The sequence below is a fragment of the Antrostomus carolinensis genome, unplaced genomic scaffold (genome assembly GCF_000700745.2).
Source record: "Antrostomus carolinensis isolate BGI_N321 unplaced genomic scaffold, ASM70074v2 Scaffold39827, whole genome shotgun sequence".
NCBI lineage: Eukaryota > Metazoa > Chordata > Aves > Caprimulgiformes > Caprimulgidae > Antrostomus > Antrostomus carolinensis.
Window position 1 is genome coordinate 58 of NW_010327341.1, and position 9,351 is coordinate 9,408.

A 9,351-nucleotide genomic window follows, 5' to 3' on the forward strand; every position below is an offset into this window, starting at 1 on the left:
CAAGCCCTCCTAGACTGTGTGCTTATTACTTGTAAATGGCGCCTCCAGTGCCATTGATTATTTTGAGTGAAAAGCAGCACACATTCAGGTAGCATTTTCCAATTATACATATCTGAATAGTTGTCACCTTTCTCTTCTATAACATCCATTAGGGATTCTTCTCATTTTCTGACTCCTAGACTTAGAAGGCAAGCCCTCCTAGGGGTGTCTTCCTTTTAAATTCATTGAAGACATTTAGATTGATCAGTATGCAGGTTTTGGTGCTAAGTACATGGATGATTTCTGGATGCCCTTTATGTGGGGTATCGTTTTCACAGAATGACATGTAGCTGCCCTTCCCTCTCATGTTGCAGGCAAGTGGGACTTTAATAACGTCAGTCACTGTCTTGTAGCTTACAGGGTGAAATCTTTCTTCATCCACCTTAAACATTTGTATTCATTCAGGGAAGGAAAAAAAAATCCAACAACTTCTGTCTGGCTTGTGTGGCTTTTCCATCAGATGTGTGGCATTTCCAATGTTTTATGGCAAAACAAGACTTTTTCATGTCCATTTGTAAAAACTCTGCATAATGAATAAGGTTTGGTTGTTGATGTTGTAAGAGTAGTTGTCAAACCGACTTCGGTTGCCTAATGTGATGTAATGATGAAAAGTCAATTGTGGGTGATCTTCCAGAGGACCGAGTGTTTTTATTCTCTTTTATTCCTCCATAAGGTCTTCTTACTTCATGTCCTTTTTGTGGGACTTCTTAATGGGTGTCTGACAGTAGCAGTAATAGGTTGATAGTTTCAGACCTGTTCCAAGCATATGCTTTCACTCATCAAGCAATAAAGCAATGGGAGGATGGATTGATTAGCTTTATGGATGACCCATCTTCATTGGACATGACAGCTGTGGAAAGTCAAATCTATTTTACAGAGTCTGCCAACTTCTGGGTCCTGGCTGATCCCCACATCAAAACTGAGTGAGAAATCCTGAAATCTGGGAAGTGTGGTTGTTTCTAAACAAGCTGATGGGTTTTCCAGTACCTGTGAGGCTGTCTCTGTGTAGACTGTCTTTGTGCTTGGGGGTGTGTGCCTGCCTTTCTCCTATGATTTGCAGACCAGGCTTTTGGAAGAGCCCAGCAGCTACATGTTTTCAGTAAAACATGGTGCTTTTCTCTTGTAGGAAGTGTTTTAAAACTAAATTTGGGATCAGTGCAGCCATCTGAATGGCTTTGCACACAGATTTGCCTAGACCTGATGTCTGCATGTCACTGTGAGATGAATCCTATGACCAGAGAGGTCTTCTGTTTTCCTCAGAGCAAATCGGAGCCCTGGCCGGGCAGCACATTGTGCACGTGGCCTGCGGGGAGTCTCACAGCGTGGCCCTCAGCGACCAGGGACAGCTCTTCTCCTGGGGTGCTGGCAGTGATGGACAGCTGGGCCTCACCACTATAGAAGACGCAGTGACGGTACCAAGGTAAATTTTTAACAGGTTCAGGTTTCCTTAAGGCAGCTCCTTAGAGATGGTGCAACAAGGGTTGTTGGCCTTCCAGCCTGGAGTCAGTGGGAGCAGTTTCTCTCAGAGGGGCAGTAATTTGGCACTTCTCAAGTAGGGATGTAAGGGGGATACCTCCTCCTTTTCTGTACTCTACTGGTGCTCCATGAGCCCCCCTGGGATTTAGGCAAGTTCTCAGGAGGCTTGGGCAGGACAGGCCTTCTGTCCATGGGTGCTGTGTCATGGAAAAGAAAATCAGGATGTGCTTGGCTTCCTCAATGAAAAATGCCACCCTGGTTTGTGCAGAGCAAGGAGGTGCATGAGGGAGGACCCAAAAATAGAAACGCTGCATGTGATGCCCATCTTTATTTCAGTCCCTAGGAAGTCCTCTGAGATAGGAGATACATTTCAAGAACTGGAAAAAAATATATGAACTGGTACCTTCTGCAGTGTTGCCCAGTAGCAGCAAAGCTAAGCCAGCCTACTGCAGTTCTGAATAGTTGCTCAGAAACTTTAAAGTAGTTCTCAATTTGCTTAATTTACTTGCTTATTTAATGTGTCTTACCTGTGTCAGAACACGAATAGGGTTAAGTGCAAGGACGTGTGCATGGTGGCAGTGGCCAGCAGCAGACACCGAGGCTCTTCCATCCAAAGCAGTTCACAGATGATAAGTCTCAGCTTATCAGCATAATAAAGATAACCAGTCTCTTTGTACTTGATGGTGCTATATCATGCTGCATTAACAACAGATGTAGTCTGTCTTTTATTCGATCTGCCACTGCAGGTCCAGTGCAGAGCAGAAGTCTGGGACATCTATCTAGGGTGGCTGTCATTGTTGAAACAGTATTTAAAGGTGTCCTGGTTTCACTGGGGTAGAATCATAGAATTAATTCTCTCTCAGAAAAGCCGCATTTTTAAGACAACTGCAGCACCCTGTTTGGTGAGAACAAAGTTGATAAGACACTTTGTTTTAGTTTGTGGCCAGCCATGGTATGCAGGTTTCCACCGTGACCAAGGTCTTTAGCAGTTGCGGGTAAGCCAGGTGCTAAGGCCAGGAGGAGCCAACGCCAGGGCAGCTGACCCAAGCTGGCCAACAGAATTATTCCATACCATAAATGTCACGCTCACTATAAATTGGTGAGTTTGATAGGGACGAACCTTGTTCCTCAATGGCTGCCATCCCTGGAGAGTCTCGTCCATCATTCTGCTCCTGAGTCCTGCTCTCCTGCTTGCTGTGACTGTCATACTTTTGTCAGCTGAGTATAACTTTGTGTATTTTACATTAGTATGAATATTAGTTCTTATTATTATTTCATTAAATCTGTTTTCATTTCAACCCATGGGTCTCCTTTCCTTTTCCTGATTCCCATTTCCAGGTGAGGAGAGGTCACTGGGTGATACAACAACTGATTAAACCAAGACAAAAGGAAAGGAGTTAATGTTTGAGCTGAAGGGCTCTGTGGGAAGACAGTCCTTAACTTGCAGGTTGTTCTGATATAACAGAGAGAGACAGGCTCACATATTGTTGTGATAATGCCGTTTGAAAAGTAATGTTTTTGTGAGGTAACTTGAACCTTCTACATGCTTTCCTCTGTACAAAGCACTGAAGAGGTTTTGATGCTGTAACTCATAGGAACTGCTAGGCCTCTGGAAGCATGAAAAATCTTGACGCCTGAAAAAGAATAGTGTGAGAGAGACACCAAGACCAGCTGTTTTCACCATTTCCAGATGGCTGGATCCAGTGTTATGTCAGTAAGTGTAGTTGAAGTTAGTAGTCAAGTGTCTAAAGGTCTCTGCAGATTTGCATCTGTTATGTATGCATATGCATAACTTTCAAGACTCCGTTCCTCAATCTCAAAACCATAGGTTGTGTGTATGTGTAGGATGAACATCTGAATGGAAATAATAATTTTGACCTCGAGTGACACTATATTTGTGGGCAATTATTCTAAAATAGTGTCATCTTCTTTAGGTTGATAAAGAAATTGAACCAACAGACAATACTTCAGGTTTCCTGTGGAAATTGGCATTGCCTGGCTTTGGCAGCAGGTACTGTAACATTCATTATTTATTATCAAGGTTAGTGCTGTTATTTTGCACAGTGTCCAAGATTGTGTGTTTCTGCATAATAAACCAAGGGCATCCCTGTCCTGACTGCTTTCAGGCCAAATGGGAGGCTATAAAGTGGATCAGGTACCATGAATATTGAAGAAGAGCTTTGCCTATACTGTCAAGAAAGAAAACGTTATACACAGGCCGCCCACTGTCTCACTGGTGAATGATGGCAGGAACACTTAAAAGCTTTCCATCTTGATGTAGAAAAATGTGTGTAATTAATTCCTTTGTGTTGAAATTATCCTTGGCAATTACTCTTCTGGATGTAACACGTGGACCATTCTTTGTTACACTGTTTAGGTTGCAGCAGTCTGATACTATATTTTGCACTTAGTTGCGTGTCTGTTTATTTACCTGGTGGCTTCAAACTATGCTTTTATTTTGGCAAAGAGTGTCTTGCTTGATTTTTCCATCATGAGGCTTGGGTGGGAGCAAAAGGCCCCAGCACAGGTTTTTTTTTCATTTTGACAAACTTGCTTTTCTGTTAACTGGCTTTTAATCACTCTTATCTTTCTTTCCTTGTTTCAGATGGCCAGTTCTTCACATGGGGGCAGAACAGCTATGGTCAACTGGGGTTGGGTAAAGAATGTCCCTCCCAAGCCAGTCCACAACGTGTCAAGTCTCTTGATGGGATCCCTTTGGCTCAGGTTGCTGCAGGAGGAGCCCACAGTTTTGCCCTCTCTCTCTCAGGAGCTGTGTTTGGCTGGGGGAAGAACAGCTCAGGACAGCTGGGACTAAGTGATGAACGAGGTATTAAAATTATGCTCCTAGGTGAAAGAGGGATGGACTTTTTTGGCCTAATGTCTCTGTTCGCATTGACTATGTTTTTACTGAGTGAATATGTAACCCTCAGCAACTCCTCTTGGGAGGAGAGGACAGAGGAGCAGTCTCTGATAGACTCTGCAGACTTTTCATACTTAGTAGGAACAGATACACTTTTTTTCCTCTTCTGGATGTTAGTGGAAGTGAGGAAGGTCAAAAAGAAAGATCTTTCAAATGTAGGTGTCAAAATGCAGGCATTGAGCAAGTGCTCTGGTTCTTTCTTCCTCTTCTCAAAAATGCTTTGTCCATATTTTGTTTGAAGTTGATGTGGAGCAATGGCAGAACAGCAGGCTGAACCCATCCCCTTGTTTGTCAACGTATTTTTAGCTGGTGAGCACCTGTATGCTACAAAATGATGGCAACACAGAGTACCTCAGTATTGTAAAATGTTTTCTAGTTTATTGACTGCACAATTTTCCAGACACAGAGGGCCAGTGGCAGTTTTTTTCCAGGTGGCCATATTCCGTGAAGCTTAGCCATCAACAGACTTGAAGATAGGTTTATAAATGAGACTGAAGAGTGGATATGACATTACCACTAGTCTGAAAAGCCCAGATATCCCCTGCTTGTTGTTAACATATTCTTAACTTTTTTGCAAAAGCAAGTGAGTGAAAGATTTTCTACAGAGCTTTAGCTCAACCTCTTAATAGTTTTCTGAATAGTTGCTGAGTAGCTCTAAGTATCTAGGCAAGCTACTGAGTGTGGATGTGATACCTTCCATGAACAGATAATTTATTTTGCATGGGTGAGTACATGAGGTGTATACATTTGTAAATGTTAGGTTTTATAATATATGTTGCAAGAGAAAAGCAACATTCCCTCACATTTTGAGTACCTATAATGGAATTATGCATTTTGACAATCCACCCTACCAACTGAAACATGTATTTAAAGCCATTACTCAAAAACAGCCTTTAGTTTAGCAAAGGATACTCAAATGTTGTATGCATCATTTAATCTTGCTTTACACTTTTAGGAATATGAAACACAACTCTAAGATTTGTTGCATATCTTATGTTCTCTCAAAAATGCTCCAGGTCTATTATCTTGTACTATATGTAAGCTAGAGCTGATCTTGTATAAGAGCAGCCGTGTTCTTTCTGTGTAGTCTGGCAGATAAATGCTTCTAATTTCAATAGAGCTGCAGTTTATATGTGAGAGGATTGCTTTATTATGGGGCTAATCTTAGATTAACATACAAGGGACATTTACTTGTGGGGATGTGCTGGCCAGGGATCATACTCTGCTTACCCTCAATACATGACACTGTAGTAAATACTTTATATTTATGGTAAGTGAATCTTGGTAAGACAATGTCAGTTATACTTAGTGAACATGAACAGCAAAGTCTACGAACATGAGGTAGTCTGCAGCACTGTTATTTAAACAATTATGCTGTAGAGATAAGAAGTGTAGTTCCTGTCAAAAAAAAGATCAGAGTGCTAAAATACAGAACAAAGTAAATGAAAAATCTGCTCTCATTTCTAAATCCATGAAAATGTGACCGTTTTCCTTTCACTACCCAGAAAAAAGTGCCTATCAAATCCTGGGTGAGAGTCTTAAAAAATGGACAACTTCCATAGGTAGAAACCTGATTTTTTGCTGGTACGAAGTAAGCAGCTGCTCCCCTTAATATCTAACTATTCTGAGGTGCCTTGTGCTCCTTCAAATGCTTAGCTTTTGTTTTATTTTTACAACAGTAAAACATGTGACCTTGCTTAGTGTGTTCATCCTTGGGAGACCCACTTTTAATGATTAGAATGTCACAGTGAAGGAGAAAAGCATCATTTAATGGTTGGCAGAGATTAGCCTTTGCAAGTAGGAGGATCTTCTTAAAGGATGACAACAGAAGCTAGACATTTAAATACACCTTGGAATTCAACTTGTCCTGTGTGTTGCGCTGGCGTCTCCCACATGTCAGGATTGTTCTGTATAGAAAAGGTCTAAGCAAGGTTTTGGAAACAAATGTTTGCAGTTGTCATCGAGGAGTCTGGAATAGAGCACGAGGCTGAAGGTGGATGTAGCTAGGCTGCACTCGTCATACCTCCCAAACTGCAAGTGCATGTTGAGTTTACACAAGACTCTCAATATTTGCATTCTTGCTCTGGACAATTTCCTTTGAGCCAGGATGAGTGAGGAAAGCAGCAGTGAAGTACTCAAGGACACGTGTTTTTCCCCCCCATTGTTAAAGCTTCCATTGTGCACATAGATGACATCTGAAAATCAAACTGCCAGTGGTTTTTTTGGATGTTTATGTTTGTGTTTATGAATCAGCTCCTTTATTTTCTTTGTCTTCAATGCAGACCGAGAATCCCCTTGTCATGTGAAGCTGTTGCGGTCTCAGAAGGTTGTTTACATCAGCTGTGGAGAGGAACACACAGCAGTTCTGACAAAGGTACAGATGCTTACCTGGGAACCCTGGCTGCTATCTTGCCTGCCTTATGGTTTCACATTAGTTTCCTGGGTAATGGTAGAAAAGAACAGGTTGACTTATCGTATCCCATCCAACTCCAGTAAAATAAACTAAATGGAAAGTATAATCTTACTGTAATATTTTGAGATTCATTACCAACATGATCCATTGCTGTTTTTGAAGATGAAGATGTTAGTAATCCATGACAATGAATAGTAAAACTCAGGTGACTCACTCAAAGAAGTTAGCTTTGAGAAAAAAAATTAACAACCATACATCCAAAGGAGTGAAAATAGCATTTTGTTGGAAGATAAAAAGAGAGTGATATTGTGCATCAGAATAAAATGCAAGTCAAAATGAATGGGTGTTTAAATAAAACATAAGCAATCCCTCACAGCATTTACAAGAGGTTTTCCATTCCAAACTTGCTGTTTCCAAGTGGTGTATGGCTTAGTGGACAGAGGATAGGGCTAGGATTTGGTGGATCATTGCTCAGTTCTTGCCTTGCCTCTGCCACTTCCTAGATGTTGCTTCATTTTTTTAATGTCTCAGTGTTCTCCACTGTAAAATTAATTAAAACAGCTGACATTGGGATTCCTGTGGGAAAAACACTGTAGAAGATCAGTTATGTAGAAGCTTTTGTTCAAGGAAAAAGGTCACAGTCCTTTTGATCAGAGATGAGTGTAAAGTACTGTGGAAATGGGCACTACTCAGCCATGTTTAAACCTGCTGGGATTTCAGACTCATCTGGTGATGGCGGGGAAGCTGGACTAGTGTAGACCTACCTGAAGATAATTCTGTCAGTGTCTGGTAGGTGGTGCGATAGCTGTTTGGAAGCTGCATTATCAGAATCCAAGTTTCTTTTCTGAATCCTTTGGAAATCCCCAGCAATCTCTACCTAAGCTTGGGCTCGTACTGAAACTGGAGTCAGAAAGATACTGCTGGGTTATGGGTCCCTAAATGGAGAATATGCTGTTTGATTTGCTAACAGAGTGGAGGGGTGTTCACGTTCGGTGCAGGTTCCTGCGGGCAACTGGGACATGACTCCATGAATGATGAAGTGAACCCCCGAAGAGTTCTTGAGCTGATGGGCAGTGAAGTATCCCAGATTGCTTGTGGCAGGTGAGTCCTGTGTGCAGTCCGAGATTTTCTTTGGTGGAGGTTGATGCTGACACAGAGTCTTATAAATAGGGGGAATAGTCTTATTTCTGCATCCTAGTGTCAAAACTAAGTTAATTTAAATTCTACTTCCCATGAGAATTTTAACACCCTCTAAAGGAGGTTGTTTTTTAATTGGGGTTGTTCCCTGTGCTGTGACCTGGTAAAATATACCTTCCCATCTTAATAATTCAGCAAGACTTCAGACCAGCAGCCCCTTTGGTCACAAGTTTCCAGCCTCTTTCATGAAAAGAGAGTTATTAACACTGGTGCTGTGTTGTTGCTTTTTGATATGTACAGGCTTAGCAAATGACTAAGCTAATTCTGTCTGTGAGCCTGATACCAGCTGTATGCTGGCACATGCTGCTCTTTGTCCCTTCCACCTAAAGAGCTCCATCCCATAAACTGGTGCCATCAGGTGGCAAAAACTGAGCACTGGTGCTACTGTAAAGATACTGCTTTGCACCAGCTTCTGGCATAGAGGAACCAAGAATAAGTTTTAGGCTGAGGTGGTATTTTTGTTGTTTGTGGTTTTTTGTTTTGTTTTGTTTTAGTTGTTAAACAAGGCCCAAACTTTGTACCCCTCTCTGTTACAGGCGTCACACTTTAGCCTTTGTGCCTTCTTCAGGAATGATCTATGCATTTGGCTGTGGAACAAGAGGCCAGCTGGGAACAGGGCACACTTGCAATGTTAAGTGTCCCTCTCCTGTCAAGGGTCACTGGGCAGCTCACAATGGGCAACTCTCAGGGAAACCTGGTACGTACTCTGCATGACTTGGAGTCGCAAATGGACTTAAATAATTTCATTTCACCCCTGGCTCTCTAAAGACATCTTGACATTGTTCTGCGAAAGTTCTTGAAACAGGAAAAGAAACCTATGCTCCTGTCCCAAATGCACTGTGGAAATTACTGTGGGACTTCTTGCTCTCTCTGTTAACGTCTGCCCTCTCCCTTTCTCTTTTCATGGCAGAGCTCAACATTTGGCAGTCTTGAGCCGTCATGATACTGTACTAATACTGATTTCTGAGGGCTTTGATTTCTCTTTAAAACATCCATTGCAGTTTAAAAATTGCAACTTTTCCCTCCTGCCAGGCCCATCTCTCAAGAAAGTGCTACAGTGCTTGAGTTCCAACTGATTTCAGCCTGGTCTTCAAGGGAGCCAGGTGCTCCTTGTAGTGTAAAGCCTAAGACACTGGCAGTACAAATGTGGAGGAGAATCATAGAATCATTTGGTTGGAAAAGACCTTTAAGATCATCGCATCCAACCATACCTGTCCACTGCTAAACCATATCTCTGAGCACCTCATCTACCTGTCTTTTAAACACCCCCAGGGCTGGTGACTCAGCCGCCTCCCTGGGCAGCCCA

The 9,351-nt window shown here is 42.1% G+C and overlaps 1 protein-coding gene across 1 annotated transcript; it reads left to right on the forward strand.

Annotated features, from left to right (window-relative positions):
• Positions 1-1,299: 1,299 nt before the first annotated feature.
• LOC104519794 (probable E3 ubiquitin-protein ligase HERC3) lies at positions 1,300-8,742 on the forward strand (the record flags this gene model as incomplete). Its single annotated transcript, XM_010171877.1, has 6 exons — positions 1,300-1,459; positions 3,450-3,526; positions 4,121-4,342; positions 6,718-6,809; positions 7,819-7,949; positions 8,582-8,742. Coding segments are annotated over 6 exons (843 nt in total), but the record flags the coding sequence as incomplete, so codon positions are not given.
• Positions 8,743-9,351: the final 609 nt, after the last annotated feature.